Below are 22,689 nucleotides of genomic sequence, written 5' to 3' on the forward strand. Positions count from 1 at the left end.
CTTTTGTCACGATGCATCCATTTTTATCACAACATTCTTGACAGCGGATTGGCTGCGTGTGCGCACATTTCAGTGCGGCTTTCCAGTGCATCTTTTCTCAGTCCCCACCGGATGGGAGGAGAGGAGAGAGGAGGAGAGACGCGCGAGGGGAGGGAGAGAGAGAGACAGAGAGAGAGGCAGGCAATAGGTGGAGGAACGGGTAGTTAAGGAATAAAGGTGTAGCCGACACGAAGGGTGGGTGCAAATGAAGAAATGCTTCTCGCGGGGCTTTGCAGTTTATTCTAAGCGGAGCGTGCGGGGAGTATTTCCCTGTTTCTGACGCGCGGAGGCGGCCAAATACGCCGGAGGGTTCCACCGCCGACACGGGATGATGCGTTCGACCGTGCGAGCGTGAATCGGTGACAGAGTCTCCCCCGCGACCCGCAGCGAAGAGAGAAGAGGAGGCAAACTATGATCCGAGGATGATTTCCGCCAAGAGAACTCCGGAGAAGAGTCGTTATCCCATCCACTGTTTGGTGTGGCACGGCAAGCACCGGCAGCTGGAGAAGGAGCTGGCAACCAAGGAGCAGGTGAGACAGGGACGGGGGGTGAGACAGGGGGGGGGACGCACCTCTCCCTCCAGACATGGTTGCCCGGGTCTTGATTAGAGGCGTTGGATTGGGCGTGTGGGTCCATCCACGGACCAGGGTCGCTGGGCTCAGTGGGGTGGAGACACGTGTGTAAGATCCCCTCCGACTTGCATTCACTCACGTGTTTTATTTTAGACATAACAGACTTTATATGTGTTGTGTTGTGCTTAAAATGTCCAAGCTGACAGTCATTTCTGTTGCAACTGGAGTTACCGGGGGAAAATCCAACTGTACAAAATACTTTAATTGCGGCGATTGCTCACCCTGATGGGTGTGTGGGGGGTTTGGCAATATTGCAGGATCTACTTCAAATTGCAGAACCCCCGCCCCCCCCAGAACCTACACCATGTGTGACCAGGTAAGACAATGCAGATACCGAGCATGTGGGCGAACATCTGCCAACTGCCATCACATTAAAGACAATAACTGGTAAAGTACTTCAGTTTAGGGTAAGGGACTCGATAATATGACCTGCATCACACTATTGTGTGTGTGTGGCTGTGCAGAAGCATTCATAGAAATTCAGTTGTGTCTTTTTGCAAATGTACTGAAGCGCTTTGCTTGTTATATAAGAGATGCTCTGCAGGTTAGCAAGCAAACAGAAGTCTGAGTGCTTCGAGACGTCACAGTTCAACACACTTCCCTGCTCATGCACACTCTTACTATTCTCGTGGTCACGAAAATCCTTTAAGATTTTCCTTCGCACCCAAATGGCCAGCTAGACGCCCCGCAGGCAGCTATCAGTGGGTTTACCACCACCCCTAATTTTACATTCAGGGAGCACGCGAGTGACTGTTACCATTTACTCCTTGACCATAATCATAACTATGGGAGATAAAGAGACAAACTGAATACAGTTAGATGAGACATAGATGAGACAAGTCAACTTCTAAAGCTAAACCAGGCGGCCGGCTGCAGCGTTTGAATTTAAAGGCCAAATAATCGCAATCGCCATGATATTTGAAACGGAAATGAATTCCAATGACTTCAGCGATCGCCCGACTTTTGTTTACTACCATCAAATGTACAAAACCACTAGTCCAACACTCATTAAGGATGACTCCAAAACTAGCGACCGGTAGAGTTCCAGGCTGAGGTTTATCCTGATCAAATCAAAATATCTTACTAAACTAGGTATCAATGGTATTACTCCTCATCCTTGTTAAAATTCAACATTTAGCGTTTTTGGTTTACAATGAGTCCTGGCAACCCCATTGTCATTTATTTTTCAGTAACCCACGTGTCTATAAATATTATATGATGCCGATGCTAATGCTGCTCTGCTGTGGATTTGAACCCAGGACCTGACATCTGATCACACGCTTTGATCGCAGCCAACAGGCTGCCAGGTACGTCTGCTTCTTGCGAAATAACAAACCAAAATACGTACAAACGTCTCACGTACCAAAAAAGGGCGTTGATGTTAATCCTCACTGAAGCTCGAGTAGTCGCCCCCCCCCCCCCGTGTAGAACCATCATGGTGAACAAATGTCGATGCCGGTAATGTCGTTCGAAACAGAAGAAACATTGACATTGAAGACCGTAAAATCTCAAGAAAATGTAAAGGCACACACACACACACACACACACACACACACACACACACCATATGTTTCAATCCATTGCCTTACTTCTTGTCTACATTGTATTTCATTGGTACTTCAGTTCAGGGACTCAACCATATGAAACGCATCACACTGTTGTGTGTGTGTGTGTATTTGTGTGTGTGTGGGTGTGTGAGAGAGAAGTAGCTGCACTGATTTTAGAAGTTATATTGTTTTTTTTATTGCTTTTGAGCTGCTTTCAAAATAATAAAAAGCACAATAGAAAAAAATAAGTCATATTTTACAGCAAGCGTTTTCATGCCAGCACACTCTGACCTTTGACCTCAGCCATCTGTGTTTGAAGGTAGATCACAGCAACTTGTTGGCTCTTTCTTCTCTCTCCCGCCTCTCGTTGTTAATGAATTCCCGCTCAGTCTAACACTTCGTCTATTCAAACGACCTCCGCATCACTCGCTCTCCTGCTATTTTGAGTCTACGTCTCGTCCATGTGTTTGTTTGTGGGTTAATGTGCATGACGTGAGCTTCATGGTTTTGCGCGTGTTGTGCAACGCAGTGCTTTGTTTGCCTGTAGTCAAACAAAATTTGACACCCTCATTAAGTTGGTATGATGTCAGCATCACATCCCCAAACTCATTTGGCATCCGCTTTATGCCACAAAGTGGATGCCAAATGAAGTTAATATGGTAACCTGAGTCCTTCATCTATCTGCGTGGACCGCACGCACACACACACACACACACACACACACACACAAAACCCCTCGCTCCGACAAACACGCCTCATTCACGTGTAATGCCAGGCGTCAAGAAGCATTTTGTATAACTGCATGAATCTTATAACTCTATCCGGGTCAAGAATATTTATTTCACAGGCACGTACAAAGTCAACCGTCTTTGAAATGTTCCAATTCAACATTGCAATGAAATGCCGGCTGCCCGTTTTCCTCCAAATACTTGCAGCATGAAACTGGACGACGAGAGCGGCTCAACAGATTGCGAGCGAGGGGAGCAGAAATGCCGCCAAAACAGGCGAGGGAGGAACAATCGGTACGACGGATATGAACGACGACATGGAGAGGAAAGTGACCACAGTGACAGGAGGAGTGGTTGACACACGGCCGGGCCGCAGAGAGACGTACAAATGGACGTAGAGGAGGCGTAGTAAAAAACGGAGGACGCCGCCAAGCACAGCGCAGGAGGGCAGGAGAGTGGGAGTGTAGAGAAGAAGTGAGGAGGAGGATAACGACGGACTTTGGCCGCGAACGCAGATCGTCTCGGGGTTGCCGCAAGACGCGAAAAGCGCAGCGTGATTTGAAAAAGAACAGAGGGGAGATGTTCTATCTCAAGACGAAGGCAGGAAATAACAGGGAGCTCTGCTCGCTGCCGGTTCCCGTCCTCCATCCGGCTGTCCGTCTGTCTCTCTCTCGCTGTGCGGGCTTGGTGTACGCTGCCCCCTCGGCACGGCGCTAGTGTTAAATCAGCATTACGGAACGCGAGGGGTCGAACGTAGCGAACCTTTCCCCCCCTCACCTCACGCCGCCTGCTCCGCCTGGTTTCCTCCACTCACATCCGGCTCCTGCGCCCCGCCCCGCCTCGCCTTTCAACCGCACACCTGTCAACTTCCTTTCACCAGCGCCATGAAACCCAAGTCCTGATTGCTGTTTTTAATTGTCTTTTAATTCCTGCATTTTATTTCACTTTATTGTATGAAATGTTATGATGTGAAGCACTTTGAGTCTGCCTTGTGTATGAAAAGTGCTATACAAATAAAATTGCCTTGCCTTGCCTTGATTGCGGCGCAGCGAAGCCACAAAGAGACGCACACGGAGGCGTCGCATTTAGCAAAGCGTGCTGAAAGCTTCAGAGGGAGAGAGGCAACAGGAACGAGGGATTGGCGGTAGAATGAATGGTGGCGGCGGGGGCCTACATTGTGAACCAGAGGAGGATATGGGATCCCTGCTTGAGGCGCGGCGTTGACCTTTGATTGGTTGCGGTTACCGTGGTTTGTCGCGCTGAGTTGCCGAGTTTGACATCCGTCACGCATGCGCCGTTGCGTTACCGTGTGGACATCGGGATCAGTGGCGCTAAAAGGTCGATGGCGATGTAGGAGGAGTTCACAGTGCCAAAGGGGCCACGGTACAATGCAGCAATCTGTCGCCTTTAACCGCCCCGTGGAACGCGTTAAGGCTGTTCGTGATTCAACGGTCACGAGACCAGTGCAGGAAACACAGGAAAGAAAGTGACAGCTGTGGCGTTTCACTCCGATAGGCTACAGATGCTACATCACGTGATTATGTGCTTTATGGCGTCTTCCTCCAGCGAAACGATGTCTCCGTCTGAGACAGTGAGGAGTGGGATTCAACTCTCTGTCTCTATTGGTGTCGCCATGCGCGTCTTTGGTGATGTCTGTCAGCTCACTGCTACAAACGGGGTGCACTGAGCTTCTGACAGGTCCAACAGCAGCCCGACCGCTTGTTCTGTCTCTGTAGCTTTTCGTCTTCCGGCCCGTCGACTCATCGGTTTGTCGAGATTGCAGATGAAGTTGAGCTGAACTAAGTGCAGTGAAACACTCACGCCGTGTTTAAGTTTATATGCAGGAATGTAGGCCAATCCGCCGCTTCCATTATTGATTTGGTCCCTTTTTTTCCCCCCTTACTCCTGCCGCGCTTTAATGCACCTGAACGACGGGGACAAACTGGTTCCGCTCGTCCTCGGCGGGCTCATCAACCACCGTTGCTTTGGCTCGCTGTCCTCTGTCCTTTCGTCCCGTCCTTTCATCTCCCGAGCAGATGCCTGCAAAGAAAATGGACCGCGGTCCCACGCGTAGCGTTTGTTAAAGTCTCTGCTGCATGAAGACTCACAGCGGAGCGAGACGGGGCGGGGGAGTTATTTTTATACCCCCTCCCCCCCCCTCTCTGCAGCACCCCATGCACAAACATTTTGGGAAGCGTCTGTAGAGTATATGCACAGCTCCGTGTGTGTGTGTGTGTGTGTGTGTGTGGTTTCTGTATGAAAGATTGATGTGGGCCTAAGTACCTGCCAAGCTGCATCAGGCCGGCGCACACTGAGCGAGGGAGAAAGGGGGGAGAGAAAGACGCAGGGAGGGGAAGCGAGAGAGGGAGCAGATGCCACAGATAGAGATGCCTATCAATAATGCAACCTCCCCTGAGCTCACTATGGGAACACTACGAGGAGAGCCGGAGGAGAGGATAATTAGTAAAGAGCTTGATTATAAGATGTAGATATGACTGACACAATGATTATATATACATACAGATATATATATATATACACAATGGAGCAGGGACAGAGATACAGCAGGAAAGATAAAACATGACAACAGTGTGCGTCCGCCGGGGCAACATTTTGTTCAGCGCATCCACGGCTTATACAATGATAAACAGTCCAGTTTGCGTTCAACTTGTTCCACAAATGCTCCATTATGTTCCTTGTTCTCCTGCCAAGAAGTTGTGCGATACCTAACGGCAAAACACGACATTCTCACATTTGAACTATTAAAACAGCTCACATACAACACAACATAAACGTTGATGAGATGATGGTGAGATGTAAAGGCTCTGCTGTCATCAAGGGCCTTTGAGATTACGCCCTGTCAGTATAATGTGATGTGATCTCTGTAGTAAACGCTTCCTCACTAACAGCAATAATAAGAATTCAGTTGTAATGATTTGTGTCTTGCTTAATTCAGTTAGTCAGTCGTGGCTTTGAAACAATAAACAATTAAAAAAACATATTGCCAGAAGGAGATGAGCAACAATGACATAAGAATTTACAAATCGCAAAAAAATAAATGACTATATTCATACCGAGTGAGCCGCAGACAGATGTGCATACATGAACCAGAGCTCGTTGTTCATCAAGCTTTAGTTTCAAGCGTGTAAGACGTGTGTGTGTGTGTGTGTGTGTGTGTGTGTTTAGCATTGTTCACGTGTGAGTGAGGGACTGTGTATTGAAGGCCTTCAATCATTTCCAATCGCTTGATTTAAACTGGATCAAACGAACCGGAGCGTAAGGGTTCTGTGGCTTTTTGTTTGCGTCTTTTTTTGAACGGGGCCTTTTTGTGAGACACAATGCAGGCGTTCGACATCGCTCGCAGCAACCAGCGCAGACGCCGAGTACACGGGCGTCCCTCTTCTTGCCCTTTCGAAATCCTCCTTTTGCCGAGCCGGGCAGCCGGAGCTCCACTGTTTCACACCTGCTTAGATGGCAGCGTCGCTCCCTCTCCCATCTGTCTCCCTCTACATGCTCCCCTGTGATGCTGCCCCGGCTCGACCCTCCCTCCCTCCCTCCCTCCCTCTCTCTCCGCGTCCACGCGTCGGGCCTCGCCCTTTTCAGCATCCGTCTCCGCGCGGCGCCTCGGCCCCTCGAGCTCTCGCGTTCGCCGCCCTTTCGACATCGAGCACAGCTGCGAAATGAGCTTAAACTGATAATCACCGACATTAGACGCCACTTAAAGGGGAGAGATGGATGAAAGGACGGCTGTGAGGCTCCTTCTTCTCGCATCTGTTCCTTTTTCTCGTCTCTCTTTGTTTCTCTTCTCTTACCCCCTTTGTGTTTATTTCCCCCCCAAAACACGTGTAAATGTCTCCAAGGACTCAATATTAATATTCCGTTTGTGAGTCACACTCTTGTCTTCTTTAAATGATGGACACTTGACGTTCGACTTTTCTCCCCGTGACAGTGACAGTTCTTCCTGTTTGTGCTGCCCGTGCACAATAGTCTGTCTATGTCACACACACACACACACACACACACACACACACAGCGCTGCATGCGGCAGCATTTGCATGTTCCACCATGTTCGTCATCCGGCGCACGCAAACCGAGTCAACTGCTCTCTTTCTTCCACCCTCGGGTCCCCGGTCTCCTCGGCTCCTGAGAGACTCCCTCGTGTTGTTGTCTCCTTCAGCCTCCCTGCCTCCTTGCCTCCTTGCCTCCTTGCATTCTGAATCTCCGTTCTCCGTGTGCTTTTTTTTCTCTTGGGCTCTTTCTCCACGTTCACTTGTCTCACGTGTCACGGTTGCTTCTAAACAGGCAGTTTCCTTCGATAGAAACGTCTCCAGCCACATTGTTGTTCTCTCCCATTAACACACTGATGTCATCGTGTAACATTTTAACAGTCTGTGGGCGTTCTATTAACGCATGCATTTGCATCCATACATTTGCATCCATACATTTTATTTTTGTGTCTGTATTTGAATTCGTAGCGCCATCGAAGGGTTGTGTGTCTCCCGCGCGGTTTCCCTCATTTCCCTTTCAAATGGCTGCAACAGAAAGCTGCAGTAAGCGAGTGATAATGTAACTGCTGGGTCGGTCCGGCTCTGCGCCCGATGTGTGTTTCTCAGAGCGCAGCAGTATAGAAGAGTGTGGGACCGTCAGCTGTCAGTCATTTTTATCAGGGTATCATACTGTGGGAAGCTTCCTCATAGTGAGTTGTTGAGTGGGTTTTTTTCAGCCTCAGCTGCTTTGATTTAAGGATTTATGTGGACCAATAAGGAGTCGGGCCTCTTCCCCGATCTCATCTAGTGTGATACACCAAGTGTTAAAATCATTTACAACTGAAACCTTCCACATTGGTCTCCAATTAGAACCGTTTTCATTGGCCACAGCGACGCTGAGTCACTTATCTACCGAAGTAATCCTGAATTGGAATCCGAGCTCCCCCCTAAAACACGCTGACAGGACCGACCTTGGATCTGCAGCTGCCGGCATCTGTTTAATTGGGAGGCAGATCTGAGGTCAGTGCGGCATCCTGCAGAGGGACTCAGCGTGGAAACAGTGGGGCAGACGGACCAGAGCAAAACAGCCTCCTCATCAGGTGAGACGTGATGTCTCACCGGGTGAATGGAGACGTGATGTCTCACCGGGTGAACAGATCGTAGCTGACCTCGGGCCCAGTGGCTGTTTGACAGGGCAACGCTTGCAGGATTCTTCATGATCAATGATGATGTGCAATCTGCCTCCAGAGGGGGGGTCCGGCCTGTAAAGCCCCGCGAAGCCCATCGAGACCTGCCAACAATCTCCCCAACTCGATATATTGACAAGGAGAGACAGTATCGTCTGTCTTTCTGATTTAACGCCACACTTAACGCTCTCTAAGTGGCCCGTTCAGCTTTAGAGGTGCCGGATTGGATGGATTTTTTTAATACTTTGGCTTACGGGCCTGGCTGTTCTCTGCTAAGCTAAGCTGAGCTAATCGGGGTAGGGGTACCTTTTCAGTCAGTATATGGGATCATCGGTGTACGATTGATGTTTCACAATAACACTAATATGGTTCTAAGAACAGAGCGGAGGCGCGAGGAGAAGCCTGGAGCGTTTTGTCTCATATGTTCAGAGGAACGCGCCGTGGCAGACGGAAAGCTTTTGCTCCTGACGTGCGTTACCTGTTTACATTTCCCTGCCGGGGACTCAAACTGACAACCTTCTGCGATGCTTTTCGAAGGGTAACGGGGACGACAGAAGGCGGTTTAAAAAGCTCCGGCTGCCGAGGCAGAGAGTCCCATCCGTGTTCGGCTCAACTCCATCCGTCCGGTCTTTGTCCAGGGACTTTGTGTCCCTGTAACGTGTGTCTTTTTTTTTTTTCAACGTTTCTGTGATCGAGGGAGAATTACGACGACAAACAATTAACCCCCCCGTAACCCTCCGCCTTCATCCTCCTCCGTCTGCTCCTCCTTTCCTTGGTGCCAACTCCATCCTCTTCGTCTCCCTCTTCCCTCCAGACGGATCTGGAGTCTCTGGACCCTCGCGGTCGGACCCCTCTCCACCTCGCGGTCACGCTGGGCCTCCTGGACTGCGCCCGCGTGCTGCTGCAGCACGGCGCCGATGTCAGCAAGGAGAACCGCAACGGATGGACCGGTGAGTGAGGGGGGGGGTATTTACCTGTATGCATCGCTGGGGTTAGAGGCAGGTAGGCGTCATCCTCAAAGATCACAGTGAAGGAGGCAAAATCCACAACATGTTTATCTTTTTAATTGCTTCCTTCTCAGGGTAAGAATGTCATGGATTTTAACTCTCATTGCAAATAAACTTGAAAGCTATCTCTAATTACGCTAGTAAATAAAGGCCACCCTTCAGTCCGAATTCACAGTTTGCCCATTGTCCTATTTCTATAGGCATTTTTATACATGTAATCTCCATTAGCAATGAAAAACGAATATAATGATATGGATATTACCTGTTTTATAGCGGCACTATTGTTGTTTATGTCTTTCTTTAAGTGACAAAGACGAATCGCAATCCATCAAATTATTTAGTTTATAATGTCCAGAAAATGTTCCACTTCTAATGACTATTCCTGCAGTGGAAAACAGTCTGCACATGTTGTGTTTGTGGGCCACAATAAAACGTCTGTGATCACACGCAATGTGTAATTTATTACACGCCATATTCGCAAAATGGTAAACAGCATCATTTCCCAACGGCTGTATTTTGCGTCGGCGTTGATGAGGTCTGCGTTGATCGTTACAGGAAAAACACAAACCAGCAGTCATGACGCTTTTCTTCACCGCGTCATCAGCGGAGCAGCGGAGGCCTCTCAACCGCCGCCGCTGTGCAAATATAACGTGGACGTTTGGCGGCCGGAGACTAATGAAGCATGAAATCCATTCACTTTCTCACCCGGTGAAATTATATTAGGCTGATTTGGCCGCCATTCATTGTGGGGACCAATGCACCCGCCCACCCTCTCCCTCGGCCTTTTCTTCTGGCTGTCCGTCCTCTGCATGAAACCCTGTTGGACTTGTTGGACTATAAAATCAAATCTTCTGGGAGCATCATTAAGTCATCTTCTTTCCCTCTGATCTGATTGCTGTGTTGCGTTTCGGGCAGGTGAATTGATTTAACCTTTGACCCTCACAGGTTGGCGAGGGAAAAGAAAATTGACCCCTAATTGTTCAAGTGCAGGCAAATGACGGGCGAGCTGCTGTAATCGCTCCGGCCTTTCCAGTGGCCTACTTTAGTTTTTGGCAACCCCCCCGTCCCCGTCCCCACTCGCACCCCCCGCCCCCCTTAAACTGCTCATTTTAAATGAGCTCCGATTGATGGGCTCCGTTTTTGATCGCCGCCTCGCTCTCTCTCAGTTCTTCAGGAGGCGGTGAGTACCAGAGATCCAGAGTTGGTGCGTCTCGTGCTTCGTTACCGTGACTACCAGAGGACTGCCAAGAGACTGGCGGGCATCCCCGTCCTGCTGGAGAGACTGCGCCAAGTGGGCATAACGCACACACACACACAGACACACACGCGCTTCCCATCCATCACGACACGCACCTGCGTTAGACACAAACCAGCCCTGAAAGCACGCGCACAAAAGCATGTTCGCGCCAAGAAAAAACACAAACAGACAACGACAAAGGCTCATCAAGGGAGCGCTTGAGATCGTTTGAAATGTAGATGAATGATTTTAATATTAACATTTTTGTTTTAGGGTATCGTTTGAAGTTATTAATAAGTATGTGTACTACCCAACAAGGGAAATGTCGCTGGTTAATTCGAGTCATGACTTCCCCCTGGAGGGGGCACGGGTCGCCGTGCCGACGGCACAACAGAGCCGATCGCCATGCGGCGGCTGCAGCGGCAGAGATGCTGAGATGCAGGGAAACGGCCTTCACGCGATCCTTGTCTTCCTGCGCATCTGCTCCAGCTGATTCATGCGCACACACACACACACACGCGCGCGCGCGCACACACACACGGACACACACGCGCAGTCTATCGCACTCACATTAATAGACACAATCCTCTCACACTCGAGCACACATGGACCTGCAGACATTGCACACAGTTCTTCTTCTGCTGCTCCCATCACTCTGCTCCATCCATCACTTCTATTATTAACCCCCCCCCCCCCCACACACACACACACACACACACACACACACACACACACACACGCACACACACACGCACAAACTGCCACCCCCGTCTTCCCTCCACTTCGCTGTTTCCCCGCTGTCTCTGTCCATCCATCTTAAAATTCATCACTCTCCATCTCCCTGATTATCTCTCTTTATTTCTCTCTTTATCAATGCCCCCTCCTCCCCCCCCAACGAACCCCCCCTTACCCATTTATTCTTCTTCTCTCCATCTTCCTGTCCAGGCCCAGGACTTCTACGTGGAGATGAAATGGGAGTTCACCAGCTGGGGTGAGTCCAGTCGTACATTCTAGTCAGTAAATCAGTGCAGAACCGACCGATCAGAATGAATCATCAGTTATCGTCTCCCTCTCGGGCCCCAGAGGGCCTTGGCTTTAAAGTTAAACAGTTTATGCTTTACAAAACCACAAGGAGGAGGTCATTTCAGTATTAGATGTCCGAGTGACATTTAAAGCCCCCCTTCCCCCCCCGTGTGTTGTCCTTAGTGCCCCTGGTGTCTCGTATCTGCCCCAGCGACACCTACAGAGTTTGGAAGAGCGGTCAGTGCCTTCGCGTCGACACCACCCTGATGGGCTTCGAGCAGATGACCTGGCAGCGAGGAAAGCGGAGCTTCATTTTCAGGGGACAAGGTCAGAGGTCAAACTCTTGACCTACTGTGTGTGTGTGTGTGTGTGTGTGTGTGTGTGTGTGTGAGAATGTACGCAGGGCTTTGTGCTATGCTAAGCTAAGTGGCAGGAGCTTGCAGGCATTCAGATATGAGAGATCTAACTCTCAGATACGCCCTGTTCCAAAAAATAAATTACATTTACAGATTTTTAGGATTTTCAGGAACTCGAGTATGACTTTTGTAATTCTTTTCAAAATAATGTTGTTGTTTTTTCAATATATGTTATTTTTTTTACACACTATGCCTTTTTTTTTCAAAGACCACGCTGGTATTTTCTTCTCTGTCAAACTGGAGTATGACTGCGTATTGTTTGTGTCTGGCGGCCTCAGCGCTCCCTCCGTCCTCCCTCGTGCTCACTGACTCTCCCCGTCTGTCGCCCGCTCAGAGGCCAGCGCCGAGGTGATGGAGGTCGACCACGACAGGCAGCTGGTGTTCTGCGAGACCTTGTGTGTCTCGTCTCTCACGGCGCTCTCAGCCGGCGGGGGCAACGGCGGCAACGGCGGCGCCTGCGGCGGCAACGGCAACGGCGGCGGCCTGGGCCTTCTGGGGGCGACTCAGCCCAGCGATGAGCAGGTAGCAGCCCGGCTGTCTGCGCCCGTGGTGACAACTCAGCTGGACACCCGCAACATCGCCTTCGAGAGGTCAGACAACACTGACGAGGGACGAGGAGAGTGGTATAAGTCACAGTCACGCTGTGCGGGAAACCTCACAGAAACACGAGAAATCCCGTGTTTAACAACTAACAACTCGATGCTCATAACCGGTTAGATGAAGGTTCAGTTTTCAAACTAATTTCATGTAACTCTCAGAATCCAACAGCAAGCGCAGCCGGCTCACCCTTTTATAACAATGTTTAACAATCACACCGGCAGGAATCTTCCCCTGAAAAGCACAATGGCCTTTTCTCCACCGACAGCCGCCTCGGGGCAACACATTGTAATCCAGACTGGAATATTTGTGACTCTCTTCTGCGGCCGCTGTCTCCTGCGCTCCAACCCGCAGCCGGGGGGGGGGGGGGGGCACCAGGTCAAGCGCCTTCTCTGCTGGCTGTCAAAAGGCATTAAAAAAAATACAGGAAAACACAAAAAAAGCGGCAATGAAGGGGGAAGTGGAGCCTAAAGAAACGGTGGGAATGTGTCAAGAAGTAAGTGTGGTGGACGGAGTGACGGAGCAAAGCTTCCGGTTGTGTGAATGAGCCCCAGGTGACTTGACGGAGGTCACGATGTGGTAAAGTAAGTCGCACCGGGGAGCGTAGGGGCGGGACCACAGCCCAAAGAGACTTTAGCTCAGAGGAACGGAGAAACGGCCTAGAAGAAGAAAATTGGATGCTCCTGTGCTGTGATTTCAGCTTTCTATCACGCTGACGGGACAGTTTTTACGGCTCGGTGTCCACATAAAGTACATCAACGCAAATATTGACAGAGGTGGAAGGAGGAAGGAGGAAGGAGGAGGAGGAAGGAGGGGGGACATGGAGGAGAGATTGACTGATGTGACAGAAGGAAGAGACAGGGACGACAGGTCGGGACGGATTGAGGGGAGATGAAGACGTGGACGGAACGAGGGATGAAAGAAAGAAAGCGGAGGAAACGGGACGAGGGACAGAATGAGGGGATTGGACAAAGAGAAATGAGAGAAGACACGCAGAGAGAAAAGGACGAATAGGACACAAAATATGGGGGGACAAAAGCCCGATATTGTTTCCCAAACACAGAGCGGAGTGAAATGAGACGCGGTGATCGATGGAGGAATCACTGAAAAGGACGCAGAGTGAATGTTGACCGATAAAAAGCTAGAAGATGGAGTGTGGAGCGGCAGAGAGGAGAGATGGGGGGGGTTATCATCTAATTTGTCACCTTCTCTGCCTTTTCCCAGCTCAGCACTCCTGTCCGCATGATAATCTATTCGTCCTGCTTTGGTGCAGATAACTTCTGTCATGCAGCCACACCACCGCAACAACCATTTAATAAACGTTTCAATACACCTGACGTGACCTGAAAGGCACAATGACCCTTAAAACAGAAGAAGTGAACATCGTTTGACGTCCTAATGGAGATCAGTGATGTCAATAGATCTTGAAGTAACCTGTTCGTTTACCCGTGTTGGTGATTTCCTCTCATCTGCAGGTTGCTCGTGAGAGGAGAACAATCCATGTTGTTGCTGTTGTTGTTGCTGATGAGAAGTGACGTGTCATGTTTTGAATCTTTGTTGCAGGAACAAGACGGGCATACTGGGCTGGAGGAGCGAGAAGACCGAGAACGTGAACGGATACGAAGCCAAGGTAGCCGATCTCTCACCGCCGCAACGCCTCACTCTGATGTTTCCCCAAAGTCCACTCCACTCCGAGACCTTCGTTTCCAGAAAGAACCCCCCCCCCCCCCCCCGAGCTATTTTAAAACCTTTCAAAGGACACAACCTTCGACATTTTCAGATAATGCCGGATGGATTTCTAAAACCTGACTTCTTTACCCCAAAGTGAGGAAAATGAATATACCCTTCAAAGACCCGAGGGCCCATCGCATTTGGCAGAAATAAGAAGTCTATCTCTCCCAGACAGTACCTTGACCCCATTGTCCCGTCCGGCCCCCCGGGGGGACGGATGGGAGTCGGACACACCGGACCATTAAAAGCACTTCAGAGAGGCTCTGCATTAAACACTGCTGCCTCTTCCCCGCATCACTCATTGTGATTTACTGCTCCACCACCGGGCCGTCTTTGTCTTTTGCCTCCGCTCGTCCGGCGTCCAGCGTAAACTCAGAAATCAGCGTCCTGCTCGATTTTGAATCAGTATTTTCCTTTTCAGGGCGCGCTGGTGGGAAAACAAGTGGTTGGTTGGTTTTGTACATTTTAGATATAGTGACGCAAATGGTTTCTTCTTCTGTCAATCTGACAAATGTAAACAGTTGCTCATTGTCCTTTTCTGCTGTAAAAAACGAGGGCAATCGAACTCTAATGTTGCTTTTTGGGTCAGTGACATCTTGCGTCCGTCTCTCATTTGAATCTGTGATCTGATTTGGGGGGGATGTGTTGATCAGGGGTCAGACAGTGAATCGAGGCCTCTGTGGGGTTTAATGACTTAAGTTACATCACTATGGAGGACAACATTTCCTCCTCAATCATCATCCTGATTCCTGATGATTCCTGATTGTTTTCAGCTCATTTCTGCATTTAATAACTTTAAATACTTTTATTCATATTGGATTTTCCCAATACAATTAGATCATTTAATTTGGTCAACCGAATATATATACATATATATATATAGATATAGATTTTATTTTATTTTTATTTTTTTATTATTATTATTTATTTTGCCCAATCCCCTTATTTATTTTATTTTATTTATTTATTTATTTTTTGGGGAATAAATGGTCGATTTTGCAATGTCCATTAACATAGTAATTATACATATTATTATTATTGTTATTATTATATTATTTTGTCCTCCTCTCAGGTGTTTGCAGCATCCAACGTGGAGCTCATCACCCGGACCAGAACGGACCATCTGTCCGATCAGAACAAGAACAAGACAAAAGGTACGTCCCTTTTTCATTTTGCACGCCTTGGACATCATCGCCCTCTTTACGCCACCGAGTCGGCCCTCGTGCACACGTCGGCCCGAGGCGCCGCGCCGTGTCCGACCCAACGAGTCCCCGGTGACTAATCCACCTCCTCACCTGACCGCCGCCCCCCCGCCGTGGCGTCGGATCGGCGTCTCCCTCTCGCGTTTCCGGTTCAGGTCATAAATCAAGCGGGATCAGCGCCGGCTCCTCGACGTGTGACTCATTCCGTCCCTCGACGCTGCTTATCATCACCAAGTCAACACCGTGGAAAGATTTATGCGAGTTGTTTAGATGTATCTTATATGTACACGCAGGCTGTGTGAAGGTCTCACAACACACGCCATGACACACACACACACACACACACACACACACACACACTGTCATTAACCCGCTGGGCCTTTCAAGTCTCTCTGAGCTGCTGATACTTACTGTTAGTACATATGAACACAATTAGCTAGTTTTATGTCCAATAATGTCCAATAATGAGATTTTAATTCGATCTATACTCCCGTATGACGATGTTTGTATTGTGAATGTATTTAATTGTTCACGTGTTGTGTCACTCTGCTGTTGTGTAGCGGCCTAAAAGCCTTTTCTTCGGTGTACATTCCTGTTGTTCGCGAAGGACGAGCCTTGTTGTGTAACCGCCGTTTGTCTCTGGGCAGGAGGGAAGACCCCCCTGCAGAACTTCCTCGGGATCGCCGAGCAGCACATGGGACCGAACAACGGAGTGAGCGGAGCGGCCTCTTGTCACGCCATGCGTTTAAAGCGCGCGGCGCGAGGGATGTGTTGCGTGATCGAAGCCATTCATGTGGTTATGTCATTAACTGTGGAGCTCGAGAGGGAATCAATAGCGGCATCGTCCCCGTCACCCCCCCCCCACCCCTCCCTCCCTCCCTCGTTGGAGGTGGGTAGTGGATGGATCCTGGTCCATTGTGTCGACACCAGAGCCTGCAGACTGGAACACGGAGCCAGGGGCTCCGAACCTGCTCTCTCTCACATATTGATTGTGTTTTGTTTTGTAAAATTTCTGCTGGAAAGCTTCTATGAGTCATACGCCCCCTCCCTCCCCCTCCCTCCCCCTCTCTCCCCCTCACTCTCACCTCTGCTCCTTCACGCTTCATGCCTCTCTATCGTCTCTGCACGGCGCACAACTTGCTGCTTTCGGCTCGGACAGATACTTTGTGCAGCTTTAAAGCTTTGACGTTTCTACTGTATTTCGCTGAACGCTAAATTGATTGTGCAGAATTGAGTTTGTCTGAAAGGAAAATGCGTTTTAGTCTTTAGCGGCTTATGTGGCACCGTGCTTTAAAACATTTACTAGGGTCACACAAACTAACTTTGTGGCCTCTGAACCGATGCTTTTCTGTCATTGAGCTTTTGAAAATGTGAGTAAGCGGAAAGCCTTGAAATCCCTGTGGGTGTTTTCTCCGTGACAAAGAAAAGTCCGTTTGAAAAGCAGCACGTAGTCGGAGGACGGATCGGCTGGAAGTCTTTCTTTTCAAACGGTTGTTCCCTCCCTGCAGGCGCTGGTGACCCAGATGACGTGTCCCGCCATGACCAACCCCGCGGCCCTCACGGCCGAGGAGTACTTCAACCCCGGCTCGTCCCCGACCCAGAGGGACATCGGCCACCCGTGCCAGCTCACCACCAAGACCCAGAGGTGAGGCAGACAGGCAGAACAGCAGACAGGCAGAACAGCAGACAGGCAGAACTACAGACAGGCAGAACTACAGACAGGCAGAACAACAGATAGGCAGAACTACAGACAGGCAGAACAACAGACAGACAGAACAACAGACAGGCAGAACTACAGACAGGCAGAACTACAGACAGACAGAACAACAGATAGGCAGAACTACAGACAGGCAGAACAACAGACAGACAGAACAACAGACAGGCAGAACTACAGACAGGCAGAACTACAGACAGACAGAACTACAGACAGGCAGAACTACAGACAGACAGAACAACAGACAGGCAGAACTACAGACAGGCAGAACTACAGACCGGCAGAACTACAGACAGGCAGAATAACAGATAGGCAGAACTACAGACAGGCAGAACAACAGACAGGCAGAACAACAGACAGACAGAACAACAGACAGGCAGAACAGCAGACAGGCAGAACTGCAGACAGACAGAACAACAGACAGGTAGAACTACAGACAGGCCGAACAACAGACAGACAGAACAACATACAGGCAGAACAACAGACAGGCAGAACAACAGGCAGAACTACAGACAGGCAGAACTACAGACAGGCAGAACAACAGACAGATAGAACAGACAGACAGAACAACAGATATGCAGAACTACAGACCGGCAGAACTACAGACAGGCAGAACTACAGGCAGGCAGAACAGCAGACAGGCAGAACTGCAGACAGACAGAACAACAGACAGGTAGAATAACAGACAGAACAACAGACAGACATAACAACAGACAGGCAGAACAGCAGACAGGCAGAACAACAGACAGGCAGAACAGCAGACAGGCAGAACAACAGACAGGCAGAACAGCAGACAGGCAGAACTACAGACAGGCAGAACAACAGACAGGCAGAACTACAGACACGCAGCCGTGCATGCAGAGAAGTCGCCCTGCTCACTGACAAACAAATGACCTTGCAGTCTCTCTCAGGATGAATTGAGTGAAGCTTATTTATTGGTGATCAATAATCCACCTGCTCATTCATTGATAAAGATCCGTTGTGTTTTGCGTTGCTGTCTCCAGGTTCAAAGCCAAGATGTGGCTGTGCGAGTCCCACCCTCTGTCCCTGGCAGAGCAGGTGGTGCCGATCATCGACCTCATGGCCATCTCCAACACGCTCTTCGCAAAGCTGCGAGACTTCATCACTTTGCGTTTGCCGCCCGGCTTCCCCGTCAAGATCGGTGAGTTGCTGCGTGGGTGAGACGGACAGAGAGACGGATCCAGGGAGGGAGGGAGGGGGGAGGGAATCATGGCCGGTTGAATAGAAAGGGAGACGATGGGACGTTAAATGGGATGGATGGAAAGAAATGAAGACAGAAGCATAAGGAGGGGACAAAAGACAAATGGACGTGAGGATATGAGTGATCAACTGGGTGATGAGAGCATTGCAAAGCACGCAGATTGACCTTTAACCCCCCCGCCCCCCTGCAGAGATCCCCCTCTACCACATCCTAAACGCCAGGATCACCTTCAGCAACTTGAACGGCTGCGAGGAAGGGGCCGGCGTCCGGGCCGACAACGACGGGGGGGGCGAAGGCGACGGACAGAGGGACGCGCCGAGGACGGACACCCCGTCCCCCGGCAGCGACTCCTCCAGCGTCTCCAGCTCCAGCTCCACCAGTAAGAACGCACGCTCGACACCACCGAGCATCCTTCAGGCCTTAGTCTAGCCAATGAACGTTTTGCTGCACCGAAGAACTGACGTTGCGTTACTCCCCCCCCCCCCCCCCCCGCCCGCGCTGCAGCGTCGTGCCGGGCCGGGGACATCCCGCCGTGTGTGTTCGAGCCCCCGCCTGGCTACTCGATGCAAGGAGGCAAGCAGAGGGACAGCGTGAGGGACGAGGAGGAGGACCTGCTGCAGTTCGCCATACAGCAGAGTCTGCTGGAGGCCGGTTCCGAGTACGATCAGGTGAGCCGACCGCTGCTGACTGATCCAGATTACTGCACCGAGACGCTCACAATGCAACCGCCTGGTACTTGTACTGTGTCTCCATGCATGGAGTATGCACCTATACACACGACAAGTGCTTTTGCTTTGGTTTTACAAAACATGTTCAAGGTTCACAAATCGCCAAGTACCAATAATTCAAGCACAAGCAGACGAATAGACACGGTGCAGAAGGAGAAAAGCGACAATCAATAACGGAGAGAAATCGATGCGCAGAATAAGTTGCTCGTGACGTGTGGAGGCTCATTCTGTTCAACGCTGCCCCAGGAGAGGTTCTGCTTTTAGGTTCTTCCAGATGTGCAGGAGAGAGAAGAATAAGTAGGCTCCGTGAGACAGGTCAAAGGTCATCCTACAGGTAGGAGGCAGGAGAGAGTTTGCTGCTGAGGATTCGTCCTCAGTTTGTACAATTGTCGAAGGGACGGAAGTTATTTCTAACTCATTATCACGTGAGTTTGGTGCCGGACAACAGTAGTAAGCAGAGAATCAGACACGTAGTTCACGTTGTACTTCTGTGATCTGGAGGAGGTCGCACAGCATAAACCACGCAACATTACCAAGAATTATAGAAATGAATCCAACCTATCAATTAAACTTTACTAAATGAGATTTTCCCAGTGTGCTGAAATGAAGGAACACGGCCTGAAGGTTGAGTAGGAATGTTGAAAATGATCAGTATTAATGTAGAGTGGAGACTCCAACAAGTGGTACAATCTGTATTTGTTGTGTAGTGTATTTAACAGCTGTATCAGTATAACGAATATGAGTCCAGTTTACTAAAGAGCCAATGGATGGATATGTCACATGCTGGGACAAGCCTCTTTATTTCTCCACCGCCCACTTCCTGTGTCCGTCCCCTGACTTCCTGTGTCCCCTCGTTGTGTCCAGGTGACCATCTGGGAGGCTCTGACCAACAGCAAGCCGGGGACACACCCTCCCCCCAGCGAGCCCAGCCGCCTGGACAGGTCGGAGCGCTCTCCTCCTCTGATCCCACTCAGCCCTCCGTCCTTCCCTCCACCCTCCCCCAACCCCTCCAATGTCCGGACACCACCAGGAGCTGCAGATAAAGTCGGTTGAAGGCATCAGTTGTTTGAAAAAAAAAAAAAAAAAAGAAGAAGAAAAACACCCCCACAAATGCCGAGAAGAGAAAAAAAGAGAGATAAATCTCCGCGGCTGACGGCACAGAGGAGACATTTCCTGCTGTCCCTTCACCTGCTTTGTCTCTGGCTTCCTCTCGCTTATATTCCGTCATTGTTCGCTGTCTTCCTTTGTATTCGTTTGCATCCTGCAGATCTTTCCCGCCTTCCCTGACTCACATCCTGTATTCCTGCCCTGTCCTCCCCGACTCCATTCTCTTATCCATCCTGCTATTCTCCTCTCGCCTCCCCTCTGCTGTGTGTGTGTGTGTGTGTGTGTGGGGGGGGGGGGGGGGAGGACGGGAGGACGGTTGGACAGTTTCCTGCTTTCACAGCCGACAGTACTGACTAGAGTGCGTTATCTTCAGATGGTCGTTTCTGTCTCTCTGCGTGGGGGAGTGAGGAGATCTCATTTCAGCGTGTCGTCTATGTGACGAGAATTTAAGTTTATAAGCGGTTTTAATATCTCTTTATCTCTAAATATCTCTTTAATATCTTTGGCTCGCCAGGTCGTGAAAAATTCAGGGTGGCCGGTCCGGCTTTGTTTTCTTAAAACCCCAGACATTGAAAAGTTAATACAATATTTAACACATATTTGTTATTGCAGCCTCAGTTTCTGTCAAAAACAATGCCCCTAATTCATCTGGAATCGAAAGGTCGCACCTCCGTTTGCTAAAGCTTTTCTCGCCACAATGTCCTTTGAGATCCGCCATCAGTTCCAAAGCTAAAGGTCTGGAAAGGTCTGATAAAGCAACATCATCTCCGTTTATCACTAATAAATCAACAACGTAGATGTAAAAGCAGTATGAACAGGTCACAGAGGTCAGAGAACATCCTCCCGACTGATGATCTCCTGAATCAACCCGTGTTCTTGCATCCCCCCCCCCCCCCCCCCGCGCAGGACCCCCCGGCACAAGCCCCGAGCCCCCTCCAGCCTCGGCTCCACCCCCTCCAAGAAGCAGCCGACCGGCTGCAGCTACGACCAGCAGCTGCGCATCGCCATGGAGATCTCCGCCCGGGAGCAGGAAGAGGCGGAGCTTCGCCGGCGGCGCGAAGACGCAGAGCTGCAGCGCATCATCCGGCTGTCACTCATGGAGAAATGAGGCCCCGGGCGGGGGAGAGGGGGGGGGGAGACACACGGGAGCAAAGGGCATTTGGGGTCGTTTTAAAAGCACAGCTATATCCTATCGATCGGCCTCCCCCTTCCTCCCGACCTTTCCCATGATGCCGCACGGCGGCCCGTTCGCTCGCTCTGGTCCACGTGGTTCTGCACTTTGTGACCGGTGGCAGTTTACGGGAAACAACACACACCCAGATCAGCGGGTTCAGCGTGACGCCTCTTTGAGCGATTACATGTAGCGTGTTTGACGGGCGTCGGGCCGAGGAGGACCTGGATAGCGGTTTTTAGGTGGATTGTGGAATAGAAATGTGTCTGTGTGCGTTTGCATCCTCACACGAGCCGAGACGTGTGCGATGTTTCAGCATGTGGTCTGCACGCGCCAGGTTCGTTTTGTCCCAACGTCATAAAATATAAAGGCAGGTTCTTTGGGGGGGGGTGGGGGGGGTCTTAGGTTTTATTCCACACCAACGGAAAGATGCTGAAAAACAAGAATCGCCTCAAAAAAGCGCGGCGCCTTTTGATCTCGGATGGACAGATTGTCGAGCCGTGAGTTGTGAGTAACGCCGTGTTTCAGGGCTCGAGGCCAGCCGAGCGAGGGGGGGGGACATTTGGAGTCTTGTTGCGAGGGACGGGGGCGGACAGCTTGTTTTTTTTTTCTCTCTTTGTGTTATTTCAGAAGAAGAACGTTCACACTCCACAATCAGCACAAGCGGAGGAGCCTCCTCTCCGGTTCACATTTAAGCTTGCCTAATTTATAACATGACTTTCATTTTTTTTACTTTTTAAAAAAAAAAATAACCGCTGAAAAGAGATGCAGCGAGATGTTTTCGTGGTAAATGAGTCGAGACGATTTAAATAAAGAAAAACCTTTTGGAACGGCATTGCGTGAGTGGGTTATTTCTTTATCTTTTTTTAAATTGCAGCTTTCACACCCTTTAAATCCCTCGTCCTCTCGAGCGAGGGAAGGTGACGAAGCGGCTCCGTCACCTCCATCACCGTCCCGGTGACGTGGATCCCCGACGCCTCGGCCTAATCCAAGAGGGGTCATGCCTGTGGTTATTTAAGGCCCGACAGGCAAAGCTTAGAGATTGTAAGACCTCTCAGGAGGCCCCACTCAGAGAGCCGAGGACGAGGTCGTTGGAGTGAGCTCCACCTCAATGGATGACATCAGCACGGTGGACGAGAATCTGCAGAGAGCCACAAGCAAAGCGAGGCGTGTGTGAGGAAAGCTGAGCGCGTCAACAGTCTTAACAGGATGAGGAACAAATTCACAGAAAAGGTCACAGTAGTTTGTCTTAAAAAAGTTGTATCAAATGTGAAAAAAAACAACAAAAAAACATATCACGTGACAAAAAAGCGATTCTATGCTACGAGTAAAAGTCATTTTGAAATAATTGGTTTGTTAAAAAAAAGTAAATGTATAGAACAGACACCAAAAAGCCTTGATTGTCATAGTAAAAA

The 22,689-nt window shown here is 49.9% G+C and overlaps 1 protein-coding gene across 2 annotated transcripts; it reads left to right on the top strand.

The window, feature by feature from the left end:
- Positions 1-34: 34 nt before the first annotated feature.
- Positions 35-22,104, top strand: ankrd13b (ankyrin repeat domain 13B). 2 transcript variants are annotated; one of them, XM_078107862.1, is made up of 15 exons: positions 35-569; positions 8,934-9,069; positions 10,293-10,417; positions 11,309-11,354; positions 11,570-11,713; positions 12,137-12,392; positions 13,963-14,029; positions 15,203-15,284; positions 15,980-16,044; positions 16,841-16,977; positions 18,051-18,208; positions 18,459-18,647; positions 18,773-18,936; positions 19,861-20,040; positions 21,010-22,104. In XM_078107862.1, the coding sequence occupies exons 1-15, from the start codon at positions 462-464 to the stop codon at positions 21,331-21,333; spliced, it is 2,181 nt and encodes a 726-aa protein (XP_077963988.1). In that variant the 5' UTR covers positions 35-461; the 3' UTR covers positions 21,334-22,104. The 2 variants fall into 2 exon arrangements, with proteins under 2 accessions (XP_077963988.1, XP_040045928.2); XM_040189994.2 differs by having other exon boundaries at positions 19,861-19,937.
- Positions 22,105-22,689: the final 585 nt, after the last annotated feature.

Source organism: Gasterosteus aculeatus, chromosome 1 (assembly GCF_964276395.1).
Source record: "Gasterosteus aculeatus chromosome 1, fGasAcu3.hap1.1, whole genome shotgun sequence".
Lineage (NCBI taxonomy): Eukaryota > Metazoa > Chordata > Actinopteri > Perciformes > Gasterosteidae > Gasterosteus > Gasterosteus aculeatus.